Source organism: Andrographis paniculata, unplaced genomic scaffold, assembly GCF_009805555.1.
Source record: "Andrographis paniculata isolate CXL003 unplaced genomic scaffold, ASM980555v1 Contig32END, whole genome shotgun sequence".
Lineage (NCBI taxonomy): Eukaryota > Viridiplantae > Streptophyta > Magnoliopsida > Lamiales > Acanthaceae > Andrographis > Andrographis paniculata.
In genome coordinates, this window is record NW_026137565.1 from 4,639,494 (window position 1) to 4,665,819 (window position 26,326).

The following is a 26,326-nucleotide window of genomic DNA, read 5'->3' on the forward strand; positions in this document are numbered from 1 at the left end:
CTATCAATGAGTACATATTATATAATTGTATATAACATAATATATTTTGATTTGACCACAAAATAAATTATACAAACCAATACAATATATAACTAGCACAACATGTAATTTTAATGCAATATATTGCATAATTATATAATACATATTATATAATTTTATATAGTACAATATTTAAGCAATATGAGCAGATTAGAAAATATATCACAATATATAACTAGCACAAGACATAATTTTATATAACACATTAAATGTTATCGGTCTTAGGAATGATAATTGTTTTATATTAATGTGCTAACTCGATCAAATTAATTATAACTGCGGCTTAATTTTTTATAAATATTATCAAAAATATAATATATACACATTAAAATAATATATACTCCATCCGTCCCAATACAATAGTCTTATTTATTATTTTTTTTCCGTCTCAAAATAATAGTCTCATTTCCATAAATAATCATATCACTATAAAACTATTATTACTTTTTCATTATTACTACACAATTGCAACTACTCTTTACACTAATACACTCACAATGGCAAAAAAGTCTTTTATCCGTATTTTTTACCCACTATCAATATACTATCAATATTTCTTAAATCTCGGGTCAAACACAACCCAGACTATAATTCTGAAACGAAAGGAATATTATGTATACTTTATCTATTCATAAAAAAAAAAAATTAAAAACATAATATATAGAAGTCCGACAAGGCAAGTCATACAATAACTCGTGACCTCATGGTTATAAGTGACCCCAACCACCAGATTATTCCTTAATCAACAACTATTTTAAAACAATAAAAAGTACACAAATATTTTGATGATTCCTTCTACATTATTTTTTGGAAATAACAATATATTATGTAAGCTATTAAAGTTAAATAGTACAGAGAGTGAGTATATATTTATAATTTTATTTCAAAATAATATGGTACAATAAAATAAGTCATAAATTAAATTATTATTAGGTTAAAATATAAAAAATATATATTGCTAATTCAATTAATGCATCAACAATCAATATATATTGAAAAATTTTGATTTGTTCTGTTTTGTTTATTAATATATATTAATATTCAATGCTCAAAATTATATTAATATATATTTTTTTAATCAAAATATATATATTTATTATTTTTCAAAGTTTAATTATTTCGATTAATTTAAATTTAAAATTAAAAATTATAATCTTATTGAAATCAAAATTTATAAATTTAATTTTGAATCGAACCAAACAAATTACTCAAAAAGTTTAAAGTAAAAAATTTCGTTTGTTTTCTATTTGTTATTATGGTCCATAATGATTCATTTGAATTAATCTATTTGTTTTTTTTTTTAGTAATTATGGTCCATAATAATAATTTTTTTAAAAAAATTAATTATCAGTTATTATTATAATAATATCATTTATATAATTTAACTATATTACAAATTTTTTTATAATGATAAAAATATATATTTATACATCTATTATACTATATATATTATAATTAATTTTAATAATAGTTCAAAATCTACATGCAAAGTAAATAGATATATTAATACCGAAGGGAGGAAATATCTTATTTTACAGAATTTATTATTTAAAAAGTGAAAACATATGCGTGATAATGTATTATTGCAATATACTATATCGGATGCAAAATGACCGTGTCTATTTAGATTCAGTCTCTATTTACATAATTTATTTCAGTGCAATTCTTTTTTTACAAATGAAATTGATTGTAATTCTACCCATTTTTCTGAAACTGCATCATTCAAACAGTTGAATCCTCTCCTTGGCATGTTAGGGATTGGAAATTTGATCATCGGACCTGGATCCAGATCCGGATTCAAACGTGATTAATTAAAATAATGAATTTTTTTTTTTTTCAATTGAGATATACTTTTATATTGTTATTATTATTATTATTATTATTATTATTGTTGGTGGTGGTGGAAATATGATTGAATATTTATACTTTATCCATCAACTTCTGACAGTTATACTTATTTTTTAAGTGTAAAATTTTTATTACTACTTTATAATACAAATACAATAACATTTGTATAGTAAATTATAAAAATATAAGAATATATTAAATGCTAATTACTACTACCCAAAAGATAAAGGTACCCAAAAGATAAAGGTAAGCTTTAGAACAGGACGAGAGTATTTGTTATATATTTTTATAATTTATTTTTCTGAAATAAATAGATATTTTTTTAAGTAGGTCGAATCTCCGTTCGGGTTGAGTTTGTGCTGAAATTTTTCAACTTTGGCAGGTCTAGCGTGTCCGGCGAGTAAATCACGGGTAGGATCCGAATATATTTGGACCTGGGTACACTTGAGTTCGAGTAGGGTTTTGGATTCAGTAATATGCATTAGGGTAAGATATCGAGTCCGGCTATATTCGCCTCATACCCTACCCATTCCCATATACCCAACCCATTGTCATTGCTAAGTTTCACCCATATCTTATCATTTTGCAGCTGATTTCGAGTCTTTGAGAATTTATACCTTTTGAGTAAAAGATTCATCTTCAGATTTGATTCAGAAATTTAAGCGGTGGTATATATTTTGAGATTCTTAATATGAAGTATCATATTTGCTCCATCAACTAAACAAATTATTTGTTCTTTGTGCCTTTTCGAAGTATATGAATATAATACATTTACTTAAATTTTATGTGTTCGTTTGATGAATTTGGACAAAATCTTACTATTCATCTAAAATTCTCCTAAAAAATATTAAATCAAACACTTATTTTTTATTTTTTATATTATACTAAAAATCAATTTTACATTTAAAATATCACATCATCACCTTAGCATAAAAAAATTATGTGGTATTTTTTATTAAAAAAAATATGAAAATAAATTTATATGAAAGAAAAAGAAAAAGAGAAAGAGAAAGAGAAGAGGTGGTAATAAGTTTGGAAGGAAATACAGTTCTTTTTTGTGTTAACATGAACTTTTAGCAGACACAAGACCGTTATCGATTATCCGCAAAAAATTGGAGTGAAAGATCCTCAGCCCCTCCTTCCCCACACAAAGCAAAGGAATCAAACTTTACGACATTTCACGGAGCCTGCTGGCTCCTATCGGCCTATCCATCCTGCGCTTCCACACCCATATGTGCACATCCAAGCGCAGCAGCAATGGCGGCAGTTGCAGCGGCATCTTTTGCAATAAACCTACCAGCGAAAATGGCGGCAACTTCTCGTGCAATATATATGGGAAGAACTAGAAGCAGAGTAAAAGAAGAAGCCATGGCCATGATTACAGCAGGCGTGCACAAGGATAGGCATGTATTATCGTCTCTTTTGCCAAGCTCTTCTGAATGCTCTCATTGTGGCCTCTTCTTCTTGAAGGTATGAAATTGGGGAATTTTGGATTAGATGTAATGTCTTTCTGTATTAGGAGCTTTTATTGCACTATGTTGTTGTTTGATTGTGAATTTAATAAGTATTGAATAGGACATGGGAGAAATTTTGGGGGTTTAGGGTTTATGACATGGGAGAAGTGACGTGTATCTAAAATGTGTAAGGCTGATTGAAGATCATCGATCTTTGCTAGAATTGTTCTATAACAAATGTTAAATATGTGATGATGCCTTATCAAGAATTTATGGATTGCCATTGGGAGCTGATTTAAGGTTATGTTGATTGTTTAAACAAGATCGGAATCTTGGATGATATCGATTATCTTGAGCACACCTTCCCAACAAAATGATCAAACTTCTTGTGGGAATGATTCATTTCTACAATGACTTCCCTGGCGATCTTTGATTGTTTCGACATTTACCCAAATGATGAAATGTGTTTCCAATTCATTTTCAGGGAAATTACTATAGCTATTGGTTTGATGCTTCCATTAAACTCCATACTAAAACCTCGAATAAAGTTCATGGTGACCATTATAATGTAAAAGCATCTCCGAAGACTGGAATTTCAACTAACGGCATTGAACCATCACGGGTAAAGCTTCGAGTACCGTTTGGCTCTGTTCATATATGTGTATTTTGTAATTTGAGTTTCTTAAAATGATCGGTAGCAGCGATGCATTGTGCTGGACATAGAAGGAACGACCACTCCAATTTCGTTTGTGACGGATGTTCTCTTTCCATATGCTCGTCATAATGTTAGGAAACATTTGGAGCTGACGTATGACACAGACGAAACTCAAGATGATATTAAACTACTACGAAGTCAAGTAAGTTTAGTTTTGTACAAAATGAGGTGTTGAGACAATAATTGGTTTCATGTTTCTTCGAACAGGTGCAAGAAGATTTAGCTAACGGTGTTGTAGGGGCAGTCCCGATTCCTGCAGATGGAAGGAAAGAGGAAGTCATTGCAGCCATAGTAGCTAACGTCGAGGCTATGATTAAAGCAGACAGAAAAATCACCTCCTTAAAACAACTGCAGGTCAGAATCTAACTGAAATTGTATTTGCTAATATGACCTGACCTCTTCCAAGAATCGGAAAAAATAAAATAAAATGCATAATTTCAAGAGATTCCGAACATCAACTGCCTCAGGGTCACATATGGCGAACCGGATTTCAGAGTAAAGAGATGGAGACTATAGTGTTCGATGATGTTCCTGATGCACTCGAGAAGTGGCACGATCATGGAATTAAGGTCCCTTTCGACATCCTTATTTGAACTTTGGCTCAAGATATATATTTCCAAGCTAAGAAACAAGAATCTTTCTTTAGGTGTACATATATTCCAGTGGGAGCAGACTGGCGCAACGGCTATTGTTTGGCAACACAAATTATGGGGATCTTAGGAAATACTTGTGTGGATTTTTTGACACAACGGTCGGGTGAGGTTATGCTTCTGATCGACATTTCAACCATGTTATTACACTTGATACATAATCTGAATTACAGGAACAAAAAGGAAACTAAAAGCTATATCGAAATCATGGAATCACTGGGAGTGGATGATCCATCCGAAATCTTATTCGTCACCGATGTCTATCCAGAAGCTACAGCTGCTAAAGCAGCAGGTAATGTTTCGCATTCCATATAATCCCTGAACTACAATTTCAAGTGACTGTCCTGCTGCCATTGTAATGCAGGTTTGGATGTGATCATATCGATTAGGCCCGGAAATGGAGCTCTTCCGGAGAATCATGGTTTTCGGACAGTGAACTCATTTGCAGAGATCTGAAGAGAAAATTCAGGTATCAAATGTGTGAAGTTGGCTTAGAATATTGAACAAATGTGCATTGCCAACAATAGTTTACATTTGTTGTTTCTTTGGGTATCATCTAAAAAGATTATTTTGAGCAGATTTTTGGGGGACCCATTTGAATTCAGTTCGATTAAGTTAAGCAATGAGAATCACATTATACTATCATCTCCCTCACCCTTCTCATGCTAGCCCTACATTTCCCTAGGGCTCTATCATACTTAAATGACGATGAGAATGAAAACAACGACCAAGATTATAGGGGTGGCGGAGCAAGAGTAGGTTCTTGGCCACTAGCACAAAGAAAACCACTCGAACAGGTGCAAGTTGCGATGCCAAAACCAAGAAGCATTGCTGGAATGTTCTGGGAGATCGGAACTGTGGTCGATGATGAGATAACCAATCTATGTCATCGACAAAAAGTAAAACACAACAATACTAAGAGAAGGTTTTCAGTAGCACTTCAAAATGGCAAGATATTTGCCTGTGTTGTTTTACACTAAATTAAGTTTCATATACCTCTCTGTTCTGCCTCTCATTATTAGTCTCCATTCCATCGATTTCAATAAGATACCAAAAAAGAAGACAATTAAATAAAAAAAACCCTGAAAACAAAATCACTCTGCTTACCGATTCATGCATCATACTGCTCGTTTGCATTGTAGGATCGACAGAACCCCTCATCTCTTCCGCATTCCTTAGGTTTCAGAACTCTTTAAATTAAGATACCTGTATCCGACTATTGCAAGTATCAGAGCCAACAAAGCAGCTGCTGCTGCTCCTCCCCATAGCCAATAGTTTGTTGCTTTCTTGCGCTTGAGGATGGCTTTCGGAAGGGGTTTCTGGCCCCGGGGGCGGTTTCTGTGCCTGATTGTGCTGTCTTTAGTATCCTTGCTCTTCTGTGGCGCCGGTATTTCTACTTTCTCCTCGATCTTCTCTGGTTCAGCAGCCTCGACAGTGGCTTCTGTAGATTCTTCAGGATCCGCGGTAGTAGCTCCACCACCAGTCTTCTTCTTTGCTCTCTTCTCGCGCTCCTTGATGAATTTCAGACAGGTAGTTTGATTTTAGAGCTCAACTGAAATTCTTGTGGGAGAGTAAGGGTAAACAATCATTATTACCTTGAGCTTCTTTTCGGCTTCTTTCTGAGCTTTTATTGCTGCTTTGGCAGCAGCTTTCTCTGCCAGCTTCTTCTTCCTTTCCTCTGCCTGCTTTCGCTTAGCTATTTCTTCCTGTCTCTTCATCTCCTTAAGTTTCTGCTCGTCGACTTCATCCTTCTTCTCCATTTGTGATTTGTTGCTAGAATAGTACTCCTGATCTGCTGGTTCAGTTTCTTCGACATTGGTTTCCTTCTTACTTCCTTCTTTCTGGTTTTTTGCACCCTTAGCTTTCTGAACTTTCTGCTCAGAAGTATCAATCTGGGCTAGGGGTACAGCATCCTCTTGGACAGTCTGTTTTACGCTTTTTTCAACAACCCTAGTTTCAGGTGCAGGTGCCTCTGGTAGCACAAGTGGTTTCTCGCCTGGATTCCTCATGCGGCCATCCTTACTCATCTGCCTCGTGTCAAGAGAGGGCAAAATTCTTCTTTCATAATCATCACGGAAATCTTTATTAGTATTCCAGAGGGGCATGAATTTCTCAACCTACCAAGGAAAACAACATATGTAACTATCGGTTTATAAATCAAATAACAGATAACATAGAGATTCAGTTAAAGTATATATAATAATCACCAAACCTCAGTAGTTGAAAGTTCCGTTAGTGCATCGAGGTCTTTGTTTGCAGCAAGTGATTTTGCTTTGGTCAAAAGTGTCCGGTTTTGGTAGAATGGTGCATTCTGAAATTCAGGATAGAAATTCATTAACAGCTAAGATCTATACCTTGATTTGAAATTTTTCTGAAGATCACTTCAAGGCATAAATTTGGGAAGGATCAAATATTTTCAACATATTCAAAGATATAGACAGGCTAGCATATTGTTTTATAGCATGAGGATAATATAGTCTATATAGACAAGAGAAAACTCAGATCAATACAGGTAATGGTATAAAAACATCAATCAAGACCATATGTTAAAGGAAAGTACCCCTTCTTCTCTCAGTTTCCTCAAATCCTTGATTGTTTCGAACACGGTGTCTCTCTTCTGCGAAACTGCTGTCAGCTCTGTCTCCAATGCACTTATCTCCTTTTCTATTGCCAATTTTGCTTCATCAAGCTGCTTAAGTTTGACATTGTTTGCTTGTTTTTCCTTTTTAGCTCCATCAAGATCCACTCCGATCAACTGAAATTATGTGGTAAGTTAATGATAAAGCTAACTCAACCTGAGCAAAGAAGCAAACTGTGAAATGAAGTCGTAACTTGTAAGAAAATTTTGTATTAATAGTGACTTACTTTAACCTGGTCCCGGATTGCATCTTTCTCCCCCATTGTGTCCTGAATCTGTGCCCTCTCAGTTGCATTGGCAATAACCTTTTCCCTAGTCCCTTCAAGCTGCTTTATTTCCCTTAGGATTTGTTTCTCTTCGCTGAGAGGAATGCTTTCATGCTGAATTCGATAATGTAAACTTCTAATCTGATGAAGTTTGGCGGCAAGGAAATATAAATCAATCATTATTCAACCAAAATCAAGTGGTAATCAATCCAAATATGTACAAGGTAGTCCATGTTAAATCTTACAACTTCATTGAGTTCTTCCTCAGATGAACATATGACTGCACCTCTATCTCTACCACCAGAACCTCTCAACTTGCCGAGAGCCTTCGTGAGAGGCTCTATTTCTTTTCGTTTTTCATCCATGATTGACTTAAACTGTTTGTTTTCAGCACTTAAAGCCCTTATTTGAGCAAGTAGCTCAGATCGATCTGCCTGCAAAAACATTCTTAGCAGTTAGCATCATTAATATTCTTTCAAGTTTCATCATCTGTTTCGCAATCCATATCTTTGTGTAACATCTATAAGCCATGAACATGCTATTGGTTTCAACTGAGAAATCCCACACAAGCTTTTTCACTGGGAATAAATTTCTATAACTAGAGATTACACTTTACACCTCACAATTAATCAGCATTCTATCTATAAGCTTCTATAAAATAAGATAGATATCAATTCAAGTAATGACTGGTGGCATAGGGACAGAAACTGCATAAAACATATACTGCTAGTGCAACGAAAGAAGAGAAAATCTGTTGGTTATCAAAATTACAAGTGAGAAACAAAAAGCTAATTGAGCTTAATGTCATTTACAACAAGAATTAGAAATAATTAAAGCCAAATACTATAAGCAAACTTGAGCACAACAACAAAAAGTATGTTCTGAAACTACTAGAAATCATTAGTCTGGACACAGCCGTAATAATAATTTTTAAAAATAGACAGTTTAGGAAAAAAGTTCATCTATATTTCAAACTTCTCTCTGGGGCACGCACCCATGACTAGGCCTTTTGAGAAACACAACCATCATAAACCCAGCATATTCAGGATATTTAAAGCTACTGTGCCCGCACTGAATACAGAATGAATTTCTACAACATTTACTTCCACAGTATCTGGCTACGGTCCCTCCAGTATACCAACATATTAACTAGTATCATCCTTCAAATTACAGAATGAGATTAAAATCATGTTAACGAATTGGCAATAACATAAAAGGAACTATTCATGCAAGCCACAATAGTGAAAAGAAGAAAAAAAAACATCAATGGACAAAAACAAAAAGATAATGGTGCCTACCCTTTTAGCTCTTAGTTTATCAATGATCTGTGACCGAAGCTGATTCTTTTTCTGCAGCTCTTTATCAGCCAAATCAAGTTTGGCCTTTAGATTCGGGTCTTCAAATGCACGATATCTAACAAAATAGAAGGAGTAAATCTGACTGGGCTCAGGCCACTCATCAGCTACATCCGTTGGGAGATTGGATTCAGCAACCTTGTCAGATTGCCACTCAACTGTCTCATCCACACCATGGGAACCAAACTTTATGCTAACATTCTCACTATCTACTGACATGTCCTTGTCGGTTTGAACTTCAGCAAAATCCAAGTTAGCTTTGGCAACCTCCACACCCATAATATGGAGTTGATGCCACCTATAAAGGCGCCGCTTGGAATTGCCCTGAAGCAAAAGGCAACAGGCAAACTTTGTGAATACAAATTATTAAGGCCACTTAGCTTTCAAGCTATATCAATGTCGATTCTTGTAGACATTAACGACATAGAACAGTAGTCTATTCAAACTCCAGGTTCATTAAAATCACAAAGTCCGGCGCAGCTTGACACTAAATATCTAATTATCTTATGAATCACAAATGGATCTGCATACAAATAAAGAGCACATCCATATAACACCACTTCAAACACCTCCCAAATAGCAAAAATAAACATTTACAACCCTAAATCGAATCAGATTAGCTTCGTGACATAACAAACCCGAATCAGCTAAAGAACGAGTGCTTCTCATCAGCATTTTTTCGGGTGGAACACCCAGAGAGGAAAAACAAAACAAAACAAAATAAATCTAGTTAACAAAAACCCATAGAATTATCAACATGCACGAGGAGATATTCAAAGCGAACGCAGACGAACAAATCACAGCCCGGCACCGATGATTCAGACAAACACACACCTCTCCATCCTCAATAGGGGGAAAAAGGATAAAACAAAGACGATCAAAACATAAATAAACCCACAGATCAAATCGAAAACAGTGAAGAAATTATAGAGAATTCGAAATTGGGGGATTGGAAAAGGAGAAGACAAAAAATAACATAAAATAAAAATACAAAAACAAAATTGGGGCAAACTTGGGCGATAGGCAGCACATGAAGAAACTTTTACCAAGAAGGAAAAAGAAGACGAGACGCGGAGATTCCGAGGAGAGAGCTTCGTAGACAGGATTAGAAAGCAGCAAAGCAGGCTCCCAGATCTCTTTGTCGATTACCACCGAGCGAGCGAGCGAGCGAGCGATTCTGGAATCCTCCAAAGATCGCCCAAACAACGAAGATAAAAATCTAAATGGTAAATAGCAAAGAATTATAGGAGATCGGAAATTTATTACGTATTCCCTCCGTCCCAGGTTACATTTTGCAAGTAAATAATTACGTAATATAAAACAATGATATTTCTATAAAAATTTAGAAGTGTATTTATTACTATTGCTAATTTAGAAAATAGTAAATTTGAAACGAAAATAAAAAATGACAATTTTTAAATAAGACGGATGGAGTATTTTTTTTACATTATTTGCTTTATTTATTTATATGTAAATTAACGAAAAATTATAGGGTTTCTTTGTTTAAGATATTGAATTTTGGTTTGTAATTTGAATAGTAAAAAAATTAAATTTGAATAGTTGTATAATGTGATATAAATATGTAAAATTAATTTTTATTATAATATAAAAAATAAAAAACATATGTTTAATTTAATATTTATGGAGAAAATTTTTATATGAATAGTATAAATCACCTCAAATCTTTAGAACAAACACACCGAAAATCCAGTTGTTTTAGATAAATTTTGAATTGAAAACATATACATGAATTTTTGACTATATTTGCTTTGTATTTTTAATTTGGAATATTTTTATACTATTAAATATGTAAAAATGTATAAATAATATAAAAAATATTATTTTATATTAAAATATTAGGTTTTATATTATATATTTTATTTTTTTATAATATTATTATAATATCTATTATTGTTTTTTTAAAAAAAAAATTAAAATATTTTTTAAATATTTTTTTCCCTAAAATGTTATTTATGTTTTTGATAATATTAATTCTGTAAAAAAATTCCCTAAAATACTTAGTCAAAATTCACTAAAATATTTTTGTAAGTTTATTTAAAAAATATTAAATTAAGTATTTATTATATTAAAAATTATTTTTATTTTTTAAAAAATATTATATTAAATTTTAGTTATATTATATTATCTTCGTGGGTTTATATTACTATTTTTTTAATTTGTCTATTAAACTAATATATTTATTTATAATAAATAATTATATCAATTTGTAATATTATGATTTATATTTTAATAAATAATAATTAATTTATCACTATTTGTTACTTAACTCATTTGTTTTTTTATTGTAACAATAATTTTATAATATTTCAATTTTATTTTTTTATTTACTATATTTTTATATTAAAATATAATTATTTTTAATTTTCATATTTAACCAAACAAACATAAATTTTTGTAAATTAAAAAATCTAAAATAATTGTTTTAATTTAAAGTTAAAATGGCATTGTCAAACCTCATGTTGTATTTTTGTATAATAAAAGTTGATTTCAATAAAAAAAAATCAATACAATTAAAGATAAAACTATTGTATTGAATCGAACCGGAAATAAAATACAGAAACGAAAATTAAACACATATCTGGTGCATGAAAATTAAACACATGCATCAGTTCGGCTTAAAATAGCCTCTACTAACCGATTTAAGTTTCGCACACCAAACCCTAACCACAATACTTCGTACCGAAAATCCTCATCAATACAAGAAGAAATTAACACAAATCTCTCAATCTTACACTATGAACTCAGCCCACAAATTTAGAGGAAAAACTCTACTACAAGACCCTCAATCGGTCGCACAAAGAACTGAAAGAAAGAAGACGACAAACTAAAAAAAAAAAAGTGACAGAACGACTAAATTTGAAGTGCAGCAGCATAGAAATATCATGTCACACTATTAATATAGATCAATGGCTAATAACAAAACTCTTAATCCAATAGCTTAGATTAGGTTTCGACTATTTAAACGGTTAGTTGGCTAGGCTAAAGAACTGGACCACGGCTTTTCAATTTTTGACTTTAATATACAAAGTCTGTCATTATATATCACATGTAAATACTTAACATTACTCTCCACTGCATAATAATATGACGCTGTTAGGTGACTCATCATTGTCACTTAGGTTTATACACAAAGTTGGTATTTACTAGAAAACAATCAATTAATAAATAAATAATACAAGAAACAGCAAAATAGGATGTAGTAAACAACTAATTGGATTTGAAATTTAAAATTTTTAGGCATCATTCAAATTTGAAAACAGACAGAGGTTTTGTCCCTATATCGGTAGAGTTAAATTATGAAGGTATTTCTTCAAGTTTTATAAAAAATTTTGCAATTATATCTCAAATAAAATAGAATATAATATCAACATACTTGGTTTTATCGTAAAAATAAAATTTTTATACAATCGAATAGATGATTGATTATCGAAAAATATATGTACCACATATTTTAAGTATCATATCCAATTTCAATCAATAGGCCCTTGAGCCATATGGCCTTTTTTATTGCCCTTGTAACTACAATATATATTCATATTATTTAGTCGACAGTGCAACTATGTATTACAAGTTGGTGAAGTTTTCCGGTAAGAAATATAATATTTTCTTGTGTTGATTTCGGGTTACCATAAGTCATTTCGCATCTTGGGCTACGTCGAAATCATTGTCCCTTAATCTCCAATGAAAGATCAAAAAAAGAATCGCCGGAGTTCACTGCAGTTGTCCCAGATGGAAATATGTTTGAATAATTCTGTTGATTCCGACTTCTGTTGTGCTAGTATTGTATATGTGTGTTTTTTTAGTTTTCTTTTCTATTTATGAGAAAATTTGCTCGCTTGCAAAAATAAAATTTTATGATGAAAATAAATTAATATTCAATTACACGATTATTAATTTCATAAATGTAATTTAATACATATTTATATTATTATATTTATTAATTAATCAAATCAATACATATCAAAATTCCTAAAAACTCAAACCATACCTAATAACATAAAGGAACAAAAAAAAAAAAAAAGAAAAATACAAACCAAATTCAAACCAAATTGTCAAAACCAAATTGTCAAACCTCCTACCAAACAAACCCTGTAAATCGATAATATTTAATTCAACCTTTATTAAATAAAGGTAAAATTAAATACCCATGCATTCTTCCCAACTGCTAACTGTCACCCCTTCCCCTATAAATGAGCACTCTTTCTTTCTCTCTCTCTCTCACACACATACATACATACAATACACACCTGAGTTCTTCAGCAATGGCGAAACTGTTGATGGTCCTGACGGCGGCGGCGCTCCTCCTGACGGCCAACTCCGCCGCCGCACAGCCCTTTCAGTTCCCGTTCCCCTACCAGTTCCCTCCGATGCCAAACTTGCCATTCCCGCTGCCCCAATTCCCGTTCCCGTTCCCGCCAATGCCGGGCTTCCAGTTTCCGCCACTGCCCCAGGATATTCCGCCGGGGATGAGCCCTCCGCCGCTAATGATGGCTGACGACGGCGGCGACGATCCTCCCGAGTACTGAAAGTGAATGGTGGTGGATACAGAATTATGGAAATAATATTTGATTAGTTATATAATGTTAATTTCCTTGATTTAATTGAAATACTAATGAATTGTTATTGTTCTGTCAATATAATGTCACACACAACTACAAATGCTATATTAATTGAAATTATATGTTAAAAATAAGCATCATCATAAAATACCATCTAGTTTGAGTGTACCAAATTTCTCTTCTCCATTGACAAGCATTTTCAGCCCAGCTTTCAACTCTGGAATTCCTTCTTCCAAAACAGCACAAACTGGGAAGATTGGGACACCAGGCACCCTCTGTTTTAATTCTTCGTATACCTCGGCAGCCCCCGTCTCGTCGATTTTATTGGCCACAACCAACGACGGTCGATCTGACAAGCCCTCCCGATACATCTCCAGTTCAAGCATCAAATCTTTCAGTTGTTGCCATGGAGGTATGCCCTTTCTACCATCTGTGGCCGCAGCCAGATCCACGACATAAGCCAAGACCTTGGTGCGTTCGATATGGCGTAAAAAATGATGTCCAAGCCCTCGATTTTCATGTGCTCCCCTTATGAGCCCAGGGATGTCGGCTACAGTGATGGAAATATCGTCGTATTTTAAGTTCCCTAGATTGGGCCTTAAGGTAGTGAAGGCATAATGGCCAACTACGGGCTTAGCTCTCGATAAAGCTCCAAGAAGTGTGCTTTTACCGGCATTTGGCATCCCTACAAAGCCCACATCAGCAATACTCTTGAGTTCTAGCAATAAGACGGTTTCAGAACCGGGAAATCCAACATGACTTGGAATGGTGTCTTCATTATCAGGGAGGTCGACTTTTGAATCTGTGGTCATGGACATTTTAGAACGCTTAGAAGATTGCACGTTGCCAAAGCCGCCACCGCCTCCTAAAGCGACAGTTACACGTTCACCAGGCTCTGTTAATTCAGCAACATTGTATTGTATATCATCTGTCCCTTCGTGATCTTCCCTGTCGGAATTTTCATCACTCTCAGGTCCAGATATATCTGCTTCACCTTCCGATTCTTCCTGAACACTATAGGCTTTTACCTTCTGAAATGAACTGGCTTCGGGATTGTTCTTGGTTTTAGCTATTGGAGGTGAAAATCGAGAACCCTTCATCTGTGGAGCGCGCGGAGATCTCTTTAAGGTTTGGTTGCTCAGCAGGGGTGCACTCTTGTCATCAATTCCAGCATTCTCCGAATCCACGGTTCTATTGGTACAAGATTGTTGAGAAGATTCAGAAGAAGTGGACTCAAGTTTACCAGGAATGTCCCAAGGATCTGTAGCTCCAGATGACTTCTTCTCGACAGCGGAAGGAAGTTCTCCCTCTAAAAGATGAATAACAGTGCCGACAGGCACCAAAACAACCTATCAGATGAACTTCTTTTCAGTCCAATGCATCAAGTGTTCTAAATAAACATGTGTAATGGAGCTAAACCTTAGAATTTGCAGTTAAGAATTACAGAACAACCTTATCGGCTCCTCGGCTTCCAATCATATTTTTGGGAGCCCCATGCCCTCCTCTCTTTGCATTCTGAAACAATCTCAAATGTATTAGAAAGAGGTTAGTGTAGCATCTTCATATGTGAAATATTCGAAAAAGAAAAACATTGGGCCATGGAAATGAATGCAAAAATAACAAAACAGAATAAGAAAATAAAAAGTAACTCACAACATGGTGTTGTAAACTGCTGAAATCCCAAACATCCGTTGAACATTCAAGGATTACATCACCACCTCTCCCACCACTCCCACCTGCATCAAGTAGATATCAAATTAAGAAAAGGTGCTATTGGAAGGATGGCCACTGCAATAGTCTTCTTAATTTGCCAAAGAAATTGATCAAATCCGAAGCAAATAAGTGAATTTCAATGTATTCTCACAAGGGATTCTATAAACTCAATCTTAATTAAGACAAACCTAACATTTTTGTTTGGCCATTAATTTACCTCAATTAATAGTTGATTGGATCTGTACCCAGAAAGAAAAAAGAGCAATGATTTTAACAGGTTAAAGAAACATTGTGAAGTGGCTAAAAAATTAATCAGTGGATACTATATAATCAGTACATTTCTAGGATAGTGACAAAGAACTACCATCAGGGGTCCCTCGGCGATCATGGCGGCTGCGACGAAAGCTGGAACAACCATTGCCTCCATCACCTCCTTTAGCCCATAAGCTAAATCGATCTATCATTTTGCGCTCCTACATCAAAACAGGGAACAAGCACAGACATATTCATTAAACAAGAGTGAGTTAACTACACTTAGTTCTGTACATAGTCGAAGACAAATTCATGTGAAAATATGAAGTATTGTGAGAAGAGAGAGGCAATTTACCAGTAGAGGTGCTATCTTCTTTTTCTTGTAAGGAATATCTGAATAGGAAGATGATTGGGCAACCCATTGCAAACTTGAGAATTTTGAAACAGCCTCTAAATATCTCAATGCATTCTTGCTACCTAACCACATGCCTTTCCAATAGTTTGTCATTCAGACCACCACTATCTCATCTCATGAACCCTAAACGTAACAACATAAGTTTCTCATTAACAAAGTTATTCTTTAAAATGCTTACTATAAGATCAAATGGGATAGTATTCGATTACATATATTTTAGTGTTTTATAAGTGATATTAAAAATAAATATATGTATATCAAAACTGAATGATGTGATCATATATATTATTTTTAATATCAATACAACAATGTATAATTGTAACAAATTCAAAAACTACCAATTAACCATAAAACTGCAACTTATTAGCATAGGTTTGCTATTTTATCATGTCCTGCTCATTCATAAAGATATCAAGGGTGTGTTTGTTTGAGGGATTTGTTTGGATTTTCACTATTCATCCTATTTTTTTTCCCAAAAAATATCAAATCAAACACCTATTTTTCATTTTTTATATTATACTAAAAATCAATTTTACATTCAAAACATCACATCAACACCTATTTATATCACATCATACAATTATTCAAATTCAAAATTTTTACTATTCAAATCCCAACTCAAAATCCAAACCCTCAAACAAACACACCCTAAGACTATCCCTACTTTTAAAGTATGTATCCATTACATTTAACTGATAGATATATCGAGACATAACAAAAACAAAAATACAAGTACAAGTAGCCAAACATGACACATACAAACAAATACATTGCCAAGAACTAACAAATATAACCTCTAAGCAGACAGGGTCAAATACAACAGTAAAAAAACACAACAAACCAATCTAAGTCCATATTAAATCCAAATTTGAACAATCTAAGCATGGAAGTAAATTTTGGTAAATTTCTAGTAACAAACCATGCAACGAAGCAAACAATTCCCAAACAGCTGTGCTTTGGACACAGGAAGACCTATGATATACTTATATATTGATTTAAAGCATATACACAATAGAACTTTTTATCATGTCAATCCAACGCTCACCATGTAGAGTTGGTTGTGGATGTGGTGAATAGTAAGAGTTGATCTAGTCGACACAAAGACCTGGATTAACATAAGAAGCTGAAAGAAAAAGAACAAATACATTAACAGAATATATCAGAAGTTTTTACAGACAACGCTCATTTTCCATGAAAAAACTAGTGAAAGAACATATGAGAGCAAAAGCAAATTAGTATAAAAATAAGCAACTTAATACAAAGCATTTTTATCACCAAAATTGCATACTATAATGAAAATATTGCGGACAGAGCAGTGGAGCGGCGGAAGGACTGCGACGAAGGAGGAACGCCGGCGTCGGGCTTGGAGGCGGTTGTCGAATCGAAGGCGAGGAGAAGAAGCGAGGGGGAGACGATGACGGACTGGGCAATGGACGACTCCGGCGGATGGAAGACGGCGGCGCTGAAAGAGGGCGACGCCGGCGGTGGAGGGGGCTCGATCGATAGGTGCGAGAGAGAGGCGCGAGAGCGAGAAAGAGCTGTGCGGGTTCGGGTAGGGTTTAATTTGCGAATAGGGATTGGATAATTAGGGTGTGTTTGGTAAAATGACGATAGGGTAAAGAAGGAATTTTAAAGAAAGTGACAACAAGAAATATTAAAATTATAATATTGCTAATATCCTACTACAATATATAAATAAAAATAAAATTGTAATAGAAAATAAATTATGTTAAATTGCAAAAAATTCGTCACTAATTTCATGCAAAATTCTTTATTCTTTTAAAATTTATCAAATTTTTTTTTTCATAAACTTTGCGTACGGTGTTTGACCTAGCCTTCAAATTATGAAAGAATTTTATATTAATAATTCATAAATTTTTAAAATTATAAATATATTTATTTATCTTATGTTTAAAAATAATTATTTTGAAGTATAATTATTATTTTTTGATGTTAAATAATACCAATAAGTAATTTAAGGGTTTAGAAATAAAAATAGTAAAACTTATTCGTATTTTGGGCGTGCCCGTCAAACACCGTTAAATAAGAACAGCGGAGGGGTAAGACTCAAAGTTTATGAAAATGAGAAAGTTTGACGCACTTTGGAAAGAACGAGATTTTATGGTAAAATTACACGTGAATTTTGGTGTAATTTAGCTGATAAATTATACGGTAAATATAACTTATAAGACTAAATAAATAATTATGATTGAAATTTTACGGAATTAATTCGACTATTAAATTAAAAATAATTTTATTTAATTTATTTTATAATATTCGTTCTGCTCTTTGAGTCGTTCTCAGTGTGAAAAAAATATATGTATTATACATCTAAATTAAAAAAATAAATAAATTAACATGTTATGAATACAATAATAATATAAAGCCGTGCATATGAGACGATGCTAGTAATAATATATTACTGATTAGGGTTTACGTACTTAAAATATTTTAATTCAACGTACATGCAAATATAAAAATTTAAAAACAATTCAATAAAATCTTATTGCAGGCCAATGTTCCAGAAGAATCATCTGCTATTATTTTTATACAATTACAAAGAACTTAATAAAATAATAATAATAATAATAATAAATAAATAAATAAATAAATAATAGAAACCAAGAGAACTCTTACTCAAGTATCAAGAAAACAAAAACACCTTCAAAAAAATTATCGGAAAAAATGGGGATTCGTTCTTTTGAGTTTTCGGTCAAACGAAAAAACAGCATGATTAAATGCTTTTCCGTTCTTTAAATCTTCAACAATTTTATTTTCTTAAACTTTTATTTATTTATTTTTTTCAAAAAAAAATTTAATTTTTTTTTTTCAACAAAAAAAAAAAAAAAAAAAGATTGGCCCAACGAAACAGCAACAGAAATTTGCACACATATCTCACCCACTCCTTAATCTGGAACTGGTTTATCCCACGTAATCTACCTATCTATCGAATTCCAGAATTCTTATTCATCGAATCGATCGCCATTGTTGCTGTTTTTGTTATTATTATTCCAGCATGGCCTTCGTTGTTCGATAGTAATTTATTGATTTCACTGTAGATCCATCTCTCCGCTCCACTGCGTTTTCGAAGGAAACAGGTATGTTTGTTTTATTATTATAATTATTAATTCATATGTTTTGATCCTTTGTTAGGTCTGTGAGTTGTTGTTGTTGATGTGTAACTGTAGTGTGTTTCTTTGGAATAGTGTTTCCCTAAGCTTCATGCAATTCATGCCCTGTGAACGTTTTTTTTTTTTTTTTTTTTATTTTTTAGGGATTTCGTTTTGGGAGAATCGTGTGGGATAAGCTTGTGTTGATGATCCAATTTTTGAGAATTATCGACTACTTTTGTTGATGTTTGTTATAACTTATAAGCATTCATTATTCTCATGTGGTGTGTATGATTTCGATCCGAAATTAGGGCTCGTAGATTGCTCGGATTTGTTCTTTTACATCTGTTGCAGAGTTCATCAATGGCTACACTGTTCTCTCTGCACATTAATCAACTCTGTTTTCATGTTTTTTTCGATTAAACAGCAGCTGCATTGATTGATCGATCCTCGATTCAATCGAGGGAGTCGGCAACATCCATAAATCGATCAATCCGGTGGCCTTAAGGCTGGAGGATCTTCGATTACGGAACTCCTGGTGGAGCCGATGCTCGAAGGCTTTGCCAATGGGGTACGGCGGCGGCGTGGAGAGAAAATGGGTGTTCCCGATAGTTATAACCTCGCTGATTTGCGTGTTTCTCCTTGCGACGTCGTTCAACATGGGGCTAATCTCATCGGTGAACACAATCAATTTGCTCGCTTCTTCGCTGCTCCACGGACATGCCGTGATGAATCAAACTTCTCATATATCGACACCTTCCCCGCCCCCGCCCCCTCCCAAGTTCGCCTACTTGATCTCCGGGTCGCGCGGAGATTTGGAGAAGCTGTGGAGGACTCTCCACGTGCTCTACCATCCGTGGAACTATTACGTCGTGCATTTGGACCTCGAGGCGCCGTTGGAGGAGAGGTTGGAGCTCGCACGCCGCGTGAAGAACCATACACTTTTTAGACAGGTCGGGAATATCTATATGAACGAGAAGGCGAACATGGTTACGTATAGAGGGCCAACGATGGTCTCAAATACGCTCCATGCTTGCGCGATTTTTCTGAGGAGGATTCGGGATTGGGATTGGTTTATTAATCTCAGCGCCTCCGATTATCCGTTGGTGACTCAAGATGGTGCGCGCCGTCCTCCTCGACTGCTTTTTTTTTTTTTTTTGTCGATTCGATTACTGATATTGGCTTCTGTCTCAGATCTGATTCACACATTTTCAAGTCTTGAGCGCAACCTCAATTTCGTCGAGCACACGAGCGACTTGGGCTGGAAAGCGTAAGTTGGTAGTAGTCGTTGGCGCGCCATTGTCTGAAAAATTTTCATGTATGAAAATGTGGCTTCGATGCAGGACCGAGAGAGGGATGCCTCTGATCGTCGATCCCGGGCTCTACGAGAGAAACAAAAGCGACATATTTTGGGCCGATCCGAAGAGGAACTTACCTACCGCATTCAAATTGTTCACCGGTAGGTACACACATCGATCCGAAACGATGATGATTACAACAGCCACCATGACGATGACATATTCCTGGTGTTGCAGGTTCAGCTTGGACAGTCTTATCCCGGGCATTCGTCGACTTCTGCATATGGGGGACGGACAATCTCCCGAGAACCCTCCTCATGTACTACACGAATTTCGTGTCCTCTCCCGAGTTCTACTTCCAGACCGTAATCTGCAACAGCCCCCGATTCATATCGACTGTCGTCAACCACGACATGCATTTCATCTCCTGGGACGACCCCCCGCAGCAGCACCCTCGGACGCTGACCCTAAACGACACTGGCGACATGCTAGAAAGCGGTGCACCATTCGCCCGCAAATTCAAGATGAACTCCGCCGTCCTGCGCAAGATCGACGTTGAAGTCCTCTGGCGAAAAAACGAGAGCTTCGTCCCCGGCGGATGGTGCAAAGGCAAACCTAAGTGTTCCAAGGTCGGAAATCCGACAAAGCTCCGGCCGGGCCCCGGCGCCGAGAGGCTTAAAAAGCTTATAAATAAGCTAATGTCAGATAGGGTAACTCAACCTCCCTGTACTTAGCTAGCTAGGCAGAGGCAGTTAGTTCCATTTTCACTGTATCATTGATCATTAAATTTTACCATATTTATCCACAGATCCTCCAGCAATAATGCATTTTTGCCACCATTTTTGTGAGTCAAAGTGGCACTAAAATTGCATCCAAATTGTTTTTGTGTTTTCGATCGATTGGTACCTTTTGTGGTCTGAAACTTGTCCTGTATTTAGACATGGTGAAATCATCAATCAATGTATAGACATTTCTCCCCAAACCTTTTTTGTTCTTTTTACAATGGACAACATACGCATCCGAATCTTTCTTACAGTTAAAAAAAACCAGTGTGGTGTACTCTACAGTAGGGCCAAAAATTTTTTCTAGTAGAAAACAGTTTTCTACTGAAGTACCTCTCGCCTGCCTGGCTGTCGTTGTCGTCGTCGTTGTCGACGTCTGCTTGATTCGGTCCCGGCATTGTGCATTTGTATCAGTTGCCATTCGGGCTTTGGTTGCGTCGGTCAAGCCATCTCCAAAAGCTTGATGTTTCCCATGGTGTTTGCGGCAACTAAGGTGGAAGATTGCCCGCGCCAGCAAACGGACGAGATGAACTGTGCAGTGTCGTCCACTTCGTCGCCCGAAAGAGGATCTGTGCTGTTGAATTTAAAAGACAGCGCAGGCATTGGGAAAGCCTTGTGGTAAACGTAAACCTGCAACATTCGGAAAGTTCGTAAGCCGACAGCGAAAACTACAGTTTCAGGCCTAAGCATATATAGAGGATACTATCGCATTACAATTCGAGCAACAATGTGAATCGGTTATGTAGGAGATACCTCATTTGTTTCGGAGCCAGTAGCAATATAGCCTTCGGATACAGACAAGCCGACAAAATTCTGAAATTTACATCATTCTAGTGTCAAATATCGTACAAGATCATACACTGAACAATCTGCGACGCAACAATTCAATATAAGTGCATAATACCTTTATATTCAGGTGTCCCGTAAATGACTGAAGCGGACAATCCAGAACTCTCGAAGTGCACATCGACAAATCCCACAGTTTTAGCGTGTTGTCCGTGGATGCAGACACAAGCGTGGTCGAATCAATGAACTTAACATAGCTCACGGTTTTATTGTGCCCGACGAGAGTACAGAGAGGCATCTTCGAGTTGCGAAGATCATAGTAATATATTTTATGATCCGCCGAGCCGAATGCAAGAGAACGGCCAGAGTCAGTTGGGAACTGAACACAGCAGACATTGGCCTTCGTCCTGATGGTACCGAGACTTGCCCCCTGCAGTTTTGCCGCGTATTAGAACAAGGAAACTATATGCAAAACCAGAATCGAACACAGACAACAACGATAACTTGATATGCTGTAGTACGTTCAGTTTCAAAGCTGACATACACCAAGTGTGAAAATAGAATTGCCTGATTGATATTCCAAAGCTTAACAGAACCGTCGTCGCTCCCGCTGGCCAGCAGCGTCGGATCAGCCACTGAAAAGTCCACAGACCACACGCGCCGTTCGTGTTCTTTCATTTCTATGAATGTCTGCCTTCTCGAGACATCCCACACCTGAAAATAAATAAATAGATTAATAGTTGGGATGATTTTCGAAAAATAGCTTTTGAAGTAGGACGCCTATTTTTCAAGTTTAAATTTACCTGCACGACTCCATCGAAGTTACTCGAAGCAATTTGGCCTTTGATGTATCCATTCCAGCATGTGCTGCTGAGCTTCGACCTACCTGACATCTCAACCACAGGATAATGAATGTCGCGATCTTCGCTCAATATGGAGTTATAGTCGAACACTTTGATCTTCTTATTTACTCCAGCAGTGGCGAAAAATTCCCCGTCGCGGTCAAAACTAAGCGAGCATACCAGGTTGGAAGAGTTTAGGAGATCTCCTTGCTTTAAGTTTGCTTTAACTTTTAGCGAACTATACGACAAGTACTTCGATAACCCTTCCAGGAATGTATTTACCCATCCTCTCTGCCCAAGTTCGTTGGGCCGCTCTTTCAATGATTGATTACTGATAGAACTTCTTTCGGTTGCAACAATGGATCCTCGACCGCCGCTGCTCAGTGGAGAAGGCCTGGCCAACAATCCGCCAGCCGGTTTTACAAACCTGCGCCTCGTCAAAAAATAAGCAGACTCGAATTTCCTGAAATTCTTCATTAGCCTACTGCTTTTCGGGAGAGCACTTGCTTGATGTCTCTCCGACTTATGATGATCATCCGGATGGTTATTGGATTCACGTGAATTTCCAATGCAAAGACCTTGGCGAACGCGCTTTCTGGAGCCGGAGAAGCCAGAATCATCATCGTCTGTCATGTTCACAGAAAGGGGGCCGGCTGTAGAATTCTGGCTCGGATCCAAGTTCGGGTCAGCTTTTGCCCTGAGAGCTGTCTGCATGTTTGTTGCTTCCTCAATGTCGGAAGATATGAATGATATTGTCTCGTTCAAGCTATCAGTTGCGTCTTGCTTTCTTTGTTGCAATAAAAGAAGGAATTCCAGCAACAATTCCTGCTCCTCTATCTTCTCCCGTAGTTCTAGAGCAGCTTCTCGTTCCTCTATGTCATCTCTTGGTTCGTTTAAAAACTCACTGTGCAACAGCTCACTGTTAAGCAGTTCGAAAAAGCATTAGCATCAGCAATCAAGTTCACCGATATTTTGCAAAGTGAATGAACATTGAAACTACCAAGAAATAATAGCAACAACATTCGATTCGACCAATTTCTTGCTCCACAGAAGAAAAATGTTCGTAATTCATAGACCTTTGTATGATTGAAGAAGAGATGACAACTGCTCAGCTATCAATTCCGCATAATACAATGACATGAACTCTAAAATGTATTACAGACATCAATGGAGAACATAAAATTTATATACAATAGGTTAGAAAGAAATTGCAGAAGCTTCAACAACAATAACAAATTTGCACCTCATTTTAGGTCGGCAACTCGGCTCGGGATGGAGCAGCCACAGGCAGAAGGAAGTTTGTTTAGGCCATGTGAGAAGCATCTGCGGAGGGAGCACCCGGTGTCTCAAACTTGCCATTGTTGTGCTCTTCTCTTCCAGCGAATCGAATGCGTAAAACAGCTGTGATCATGCATAAAAATGGATGGATACAGCTAAATGTTGATTCATACATCGAAAATAAGCAAGCAGGAATAAAACTCGTCAACAATTAGGGAAGACGAAGGTCCCTATGTATTTATTGTACCTCAAACAGCAACACGCCGAGCTGGTAAATGTCGGAAGCGCAAGAGGTAGGGGCGCCGGCGGCCTCCTCGGGACTCCGGTACCAATTCGGTTCCACAAGCAAAATTTGTTTCAGTGTAGAATTATGCCTCCTCAGGTTTCCGGAGAAATGCATTGCCGGAGGCGGCGACGAATCCTTGAACTCAGCCATTTGAGGATTCGATCCGCAATCGAGCGAGTCGGAGGCGCAATCGGAGTAATTGGACGGCGATTCTGCGAAAGTGACGCGATTAAATGAGGAAATTGTGAAGCAGGAGGGGCGAACGTTGTGGACGACGATGCCTTGGGAATGCGCGCGGTTCACAATGTCTGCAATTTGGGAAAAAATGTGAAGGCATTCTAGGGCATCCACTTTTCTTCCAGGAGTATCCAACCACTGCCTAAGACTAACATCTTTACATTCCGCCGCTACGCCAACGCTTCCGCCGCCGCCGCCGCCGACGCCAACGCCGCAGTCGCCAAACGGAGCTCTGAGATGACTTACCTGAGGCCACAGGGTTTTATCCCTCCCTTTCCTCGAAGACAAAAACCCGCCGGAATCACGAGACGTGTTGTCGCCGGAGGACCTCGCCCGGGCGGCTCGGGGATTCCGGTCCAACAACGACGAAGAATTCAACCCGGTCGAATTATCCGACCGCGGCCAACCGGACTCCGACGAACCATCCATAACCGCCGCCGCCGACTATCTTAAGCAGTGAACAAACCCCAGCACACAAACACAGACTACACATACAGAATCGAACGGTCGATTTTAACCCTGAGGATTCTAAGCCTTTTCTTTTTTCCTCCGCCGCCGGTAAATTCTCCGATCAAATAAGTCGCGAAATCGCCGCCATAAAAAAAGTAGGACCTGTACCTGACTACGCTTAGAAGTAGGACCTGTACCTGACTACGCTTACTTGGCAATGGATCATACACAGAAACGAAATTCAGACAAGCGTCACGCGGATAGAACCGCCATCGATCATCAACAGGTGTAAGAACGCCATGAAAGCCGACAACTGAAGAAAACCCTTCTCAAAGGGCGGCTATCGGAAAATCAGAGAAAACACACATCAGGGACAGATGCAAACAAATTAGGAGCAGTATGAACACAGAGAGAGGAACACAGCAAGCAGCACCAAGTTTCGACAACTATGGACATGAGAGAGAGAGAGAGAGAGAGAGGAAGAAAGAGAGAGAAACAAACAAAAGAACAAGAACCACACAAATAGATACTCACAGCCCGTTTGAATCCCCAAAACACCATTCAATATTCCACCCACAAAATTAATTAAAATTAAAAAATAATAATAGCAATCCAAACATTTGTATCTTTCTTCTCCGCAGCACAATAAAAAAAGAAAAAGAAAAGAAGAACAAAACCCAGAAAGAGATCAAAAAATCGCAGGCCATTGCTTGGAAATGCACCGTGGTATTTTTCTGCAAGATTATTTTATTCTTTTTCTATAAATTCTTTTATTTTTTTTATTGTATATTTTATTATTACTTCTGCACAGTCTATATGTAATAATAAATGTTGGAAAACCTAAGCAGATTTTGAGATGTTCTGAACCACATTCATCGCAACGGCTACGTGGCTCTTCGCCACCCGCACGTTCCGTACATAGTATAAGTTATTTATCGTTTCCATTCTGGGCAGGTCTTATGTTGCTCTGTTAAAATATAAAATGAAATAATAATAATTTTAAATTAAAAAGACATCATTTTTATGTGGGGCCAACGTGAATTTTCCGATGACAGTCGCCACAACTTCAATTTTTTGTTTTTATGAAAAAAAATAATAATAATCAGAAATTAATGGACACCACTTGACAACATGTTACAAATCAAGAATAATTAATAAATAAAGATAACAGAATGATTCAATATACACACATCTATGTGAAGTTTTAATTATTATATTTATATTTATAGGGAAAAGTTGGAGTTTTTTTATTTAATTAAGCTAATTGTGATGATGCAAAGTGCAAAGTTGGATATTAATAATGTGATTGATTATATTTTAATTAGTAATTAA

At 36.2% G+C, this 26,326-nt stretch overlaps 5 protein-coding genes across 11 annotated transcripts; 2 read left to right on the top strand and 3 right to left on the bottom strand.

Moving 5' to 3' along the window:
* Positions 1 to 2,948: 2,948 nt before the first annotated feature.
* LOC127247220 (probable bifunctional methylthioribulose-1-phosphate dehydratase/enolase-phosphatase E1 1) lies at positions 2,949 to 5,532 on the top strand. 4 transcript variants are annotated; one of them, XM_051268977.1, is made up of 9 exons: positions 2,950 to 3,357; positions 3,826 to 3,963; positions 4,040 to 4,198; positions 4,264 to 4,410; positions 4,524 to 4,625; positions 4,703 to 4,812; positions 4,880 to 4,998; positions 5,071 to 5,175; positions 5,392 to 5,532. In XM_051268977.1, the coding sequence occupies exons 1-8, from the start codon at positions 3,145 to 3,147 to the stop codon at positions 5,160 to 5,162; spliced, it is 1,080 nt and encodes a 359-aa protein (XP_051124934.1). In that variant the 5' UTR covers positions 2,950 to 3,144; the 3' UTR covers positions 5,163 to 5,175; positions 5,392 to 5,532. The 4 variants fall into 4 exon arrangements, with proteins under 4 accessions (XP_051124936.1, XP_051124934.1, XP_051124933.1 ...); XM_051268979.1 differs by lacking the exon at positions 5,392 to 5,532 and having other exon boundaries at positions 2,949 to 3,357; positions 4,890 to 4,998; positions 5,071 to 5,351; XM_051268976.1 differs by lacking the exon at positions 5,392 to 5,532 and having other exon boundaries at positions 2,951 to 3,357; positions 5,071 to 5,351.
* On the bottom strand, positions 5,025 to 10,202 carry LOC127247218 (proton pump-interactor 1-like). Of its 2 annotated transcripts, XR_007837851.1 has the most exons (9): positions 10,012 to 10,202; positions 8,909 to 9,289; positions 7,856 to 8,044; positions 7,572 to 7,751; positions 7,267 to 7,461; positions 6,919 to 7,017; positions 6,302 to 6,823; positions 5,814 to 6,217; positions 5,025 to 5,158 (listed from the first exon to the last, which is right to left on the bottom strand). XR_007837851.1 is itself a non-coding variant. In XM_051268974.1 (8 exons), the coding sequence occupies exons 2-8, from the start codon at positions 9,242 to 9,244 to the stop codon at positions 5,882 to 5,884; spliced, it is 1,857 nt and encodes a 618-aa protein (XP_051124931.1). In that variant the 5' UTR covers positions 9,245 to 9,289; positions 10,012 to 10,202; the 3' UTR covers positions 5,623 to 5,881. The 2 variants fall into 2 exon arrangements, 1 of the variants encoding a protein (XP_051124931.1); XM_051268974.1 differs by lacking the exon at positions 5,025 to 5,158 and having other exon boundaries at positions 5,623 to 6,217.
* A 2,992-nt stretch (positions 10,203 to 13,194) lies between these two features.
* On the bottom strand, positions 13,195 to 17,499 carry LOC127248150 (probable GTP-binding protein OBGM, mitochondrial). 2 transcript variants are annotated; one of them, XM_051270383.1, is made up of 8 exons: positions 17,214 to 17,499; positions 16,971 to 17,048; positions 15,866 to 16,048; positions 15,623 to 15,731; positions 15,199 to 15,281; positions 14,998 to 15,060; positions 13,715 to 14,894; positions 13,195 to 13,508 (listed from the first exon to the last, which is right to left on the bottom strand). In XM_051270383.1, the coding sequence occupies exons 3-8, from the start codon at positions 16,016 to 16,018 to the stop codon at positions 13,468 to 13,470; spliced, it is 1,629 nt and encodes a 542-aa protein (XP_051126340.1). In that variant the 5' UTR covers positions 16,019 to 16,048; positions 16,971 to 17,048; positions 17,214 to 17,499; the 3' UTR covers positions 13,195 to 13,467. The 2 variants fall into 2 exon arrangements, with proteins under 2 accessions (XP_051126340.1, XP_051126339.1); XM_051270382.1 differs by having other exon boundaries at positions 13,697 to 14,894.
* A 2,102-nt stretch (positions 17,500 to 19,601) lies between these two features.
* On the top strand, positions 19,602 to 21,189 carry LOC127248151 (beta-glucuronosyltransferase GlcAT14B-like). The gene is made up of 4 exons (XM_051270384.1): positions 19,602 to 20,154; positions 20,230 to 20,305; positions 20,379 to 20,494; positions 20,571 to 21,189. The coding sequence occupies exons 1-4, from the start codon at positions 19,602 to 19,604 to the stop codon at positions 21,065 to 21,067; spliced, it is 1,242 nt and encodes a 413-aa protein (XP_051126341.1). The 3' UTR covers positions 21,068 to 21,189.
* Positions 21,190 to 21,277: 88 nt separating this feature from the next.
* On the bottom strand, positions 21,278 to 25,745 carry LOC127248149 (protein SPA1-RELATED 4-like). 2 transcript variants are annotated; one of them, XM_051270380.1, is made up of 7 exons: positions 24,269 to 25,739; positions 23,987 to 24,144; positions 22,705 to 23,662; positions 22,469 to 22,615; positions 22,020 to 22,331; positions 21,869 to 21,928; positions 21,278 to 21,745 (listed from the first exon to the last, which is right to left on the bottom strand). In XM_051270380.1, exons 1-7 carry the CDS (start codon positions 24,971 to 24,973, stop codon positions 21,557 to 21,559), a joined length of 2,529 nt encoding a protein of 842 aa, XP_051126337.1. In that variant the 5' UTR covers positions 24,974 to 25,739; the 3' UTR covers positions 21,278 to 21,556. The 2 variants fall into 2 exon arrangements, with proteins under 2 accessions (XP_051126337.1, XP_051126338.1); XM_051270381.1 differs by lacking the exons at positions 21,278 to 21,745; positions 21,869 to 21,928 and having other exon boundaries at positions 22,028 to 22,331; positions 22,446 to 22,615; positions 24,269 to 25,745.
* Between the last annotated feature and the right edge of the window lie 581 nt (positions 25,746 to 26,326).

Excerpts from the sequence above, each read along its gene's own strand:
- LOC127247220 (XM_051268977.1), top strand. The coding sequence starts at position 3,145 with ATGGCGGCAGTTGCAGCGGCATCTTTTGCAATAAACCTACCAGCGAAA. Across the intron at positions 4,813-4,879 it reads TTTTTTGACACAACGGTCGG|GAACAAAAAGGAAACTAAAA; the intron begins GTGAGGTTATGC and ends TCTGAATTACAG. Across the intron at positions 4,999-5,070 it reads TACAGCTGCTAAAGCAGCAG|GTTTGGATGTGATCATATCG; the intron begins GTAATGTTTCGC and ends ATTGTAATGCAG.
- LOC127247218 (XM_051268974.1), bottom strand. The coding sequence starts at position 9,244 with ATGGGTGTGGAGGTTGCCAAAGCTAACTTGGATTTTGCTGAAGTTCAA. Across the intron at positions 8,045-8,908 it reads ATAAACTAAGAGCTAAAAGG|GCAGATCGATCTGAGCTACT; the intron begins GTAGGCACCATT and ends ATGTTTTTGCAG. Across the intron at positions 6,218-6,301 it reads AAGCCGAAAAGAAGCTCAAG|GAGCGCGAGAAGAGAGCAAA; the intron begins GTAATAATGATT and ends AAATTCATCAAG.
- LOC127248150 (XM_051270382.1), bottom strand. The coding sequence starts at position 16,018 with ATGACAAACTATTGGAAAGGCATGTGGTTAGGTAGCAAGAATGCATTG. Across the intron at positions 15,732-15,865 it reads AGAAGATAGCACCTCTACTG|GAGCGCAAAATGATAGATCG; the intron begins GTAAATTGCCTC and ends GTTTTGATGTAG. Across the intron at positions 15,061-15,198 it reads GCAGTTTACAACACCATGTT|AATGCAAAGAGAGGAGGGCA; the intron begins GTGAGTTACTTT and ends AGATTGTTTCAG.
- LOC127248151 (XM_051270384.1), top strand. The coding sequence starts at position 19,602 with ATGGGGTACGGCGGCGGCGTGGAGAGAAAATGGGTGTTCCCGATAGTT. Across the intron at positions 20,155-20,229 it reads TCCGTTGGTGACTCAAGATG|ATCTGATTCACACATTTTCA; the intron begins GTGCGCGCCGTC and ends CTTCTGTCTCAG. Across the intron at positions 20,306-20,378 it reads AGCGACTTGGGCTGGAAAGC|GACCGAGAGAGGGATGCCTC; the intron begins GTAAGTTGGTAG and ends GCTTCGATGCAG.
- LOC127248149 (XM_051270380.1), bottom strand. The coding sequence starts at position 24,973 with ATGGATGGTTCGTCGGAGTCCGGTTGGCCGCGGTCGGATAATTCGACC. Across the intron at positions 23,663-23,986 it reads AGTTGCCGACCTAAAATGAG|TGAGCTGTTGCACAGTGAGT; the intron begins GTGCAAATTTGT and ends ACTGCTTAACAG. Across the intron at positions 22,332-22,468 it reads AGCTTTGGAATATCAATCAG|GGGGCAAGTCTCGGTACCAT; the intron begins GCAATTCTATTT and ends GCAAAACTGCAG.